The sequence below is a fragment of the Pygoscelis adeliae genome, unplaced genomic scaffold, assembly GCF_000699105.1.
Source record: "Pygoscelis adeliae isolate BGI_AS28 unplaced genomic scaffold, ASM69910v1 Scaffold154, whole genome shotgun sequence".
Taxonomy (NCBI): domain Eukaryota; kingdom Metazoa; phylum Chordata; class Aves; order Sphenisciformes; family Spheniscidae; genus Pygoscelis; species Pygoscelis adeliae.
In genome coordinates this window covers 3,936,253-3,936,896 of record NW_008825113.1, presented here as the reverse complement: position 1 = coordinate 3,936,896, position 644 = coordinate 3,936,253, and the positions used below count along the sequence as shown (strand labels likewise).

At 55.3% G+C, this 644-nt stretch overlaps 1 protein-coding gene across 1 annotated transcript in view; it reads left to right on the top strand.

Moving 5' to 3' along the window:
- Positions 1-491: 491 nt before the first annotated feature.
- The window catches only part of PSMG1 (proteasome (prosome, macropain) assembly chaperone 1), a 9,445-nt gene continuing 9,292 nt past the window's right edge, over positions 492-644 (top strand). The window contains exon 1 of the mRNA XM_009328030.1: positions 492-565. Within this exon, the coding sequence (XP_009326305.1) occupies positions 492-565 (74 nt within the window). The remainder of the gene's footprint in view (positions 566-644) is intronic.

Genomic DNA, 644 nt, shown 5'->3' with positions numbered 1-644 from the left:
ATTTTCGAAACGTTTGAGGTGGCTGTTGTCGACAAGAAGTAATTCTTGCGTAGAAGAGGGGAGAAAATTTCCCCAGGAAAAATGCGTACGTTCTTGGCTGGCCGCGTATCGACCACAGGGACCCACAGCAGCTCTCAACCCTTCCCTCGCTTTTCCCTGCAGCTGTGCGGGCGGAAGCCCCGCCACCGCTGCCTTCAGTCCAACACAGCCGCTCGGCGATCGCCGCTCCTTCCCCACGCGCCACTACAGGCTTCCTCCCGCTGCTCTGCTGCTTCCCTTTCTCACGCTTAGTAAGGCTTAGTGATTCCTGGTCCAACAGTCCAATAGGAGATACGTTAGGATCTTGGGTTTGTCCTAACCCAGCTCATTTTAACTGAAATAGCAAGTTTGCAAATGCGTTTTCCAGCAGATTGGACTCGGTAGTCGCATGTGGAAGGGGTTTGGGTGGGGGAAAGAAAGAAGTTGGTGCAGCTGCCTGACGGCAGTCGTTAATGCCGGAACTGCTCCTGCAGACGGAAGCGAAGGAAGGGCGAAGGGCGTCCCACAGGCTGCCTGCCAGCGGCCGGTGAGAACCACTCCCCTGACGGCGTCGCTGACCTGATGTGCCAAAAGGTGTACTTACCATCACGTCATTTTGGTATCTA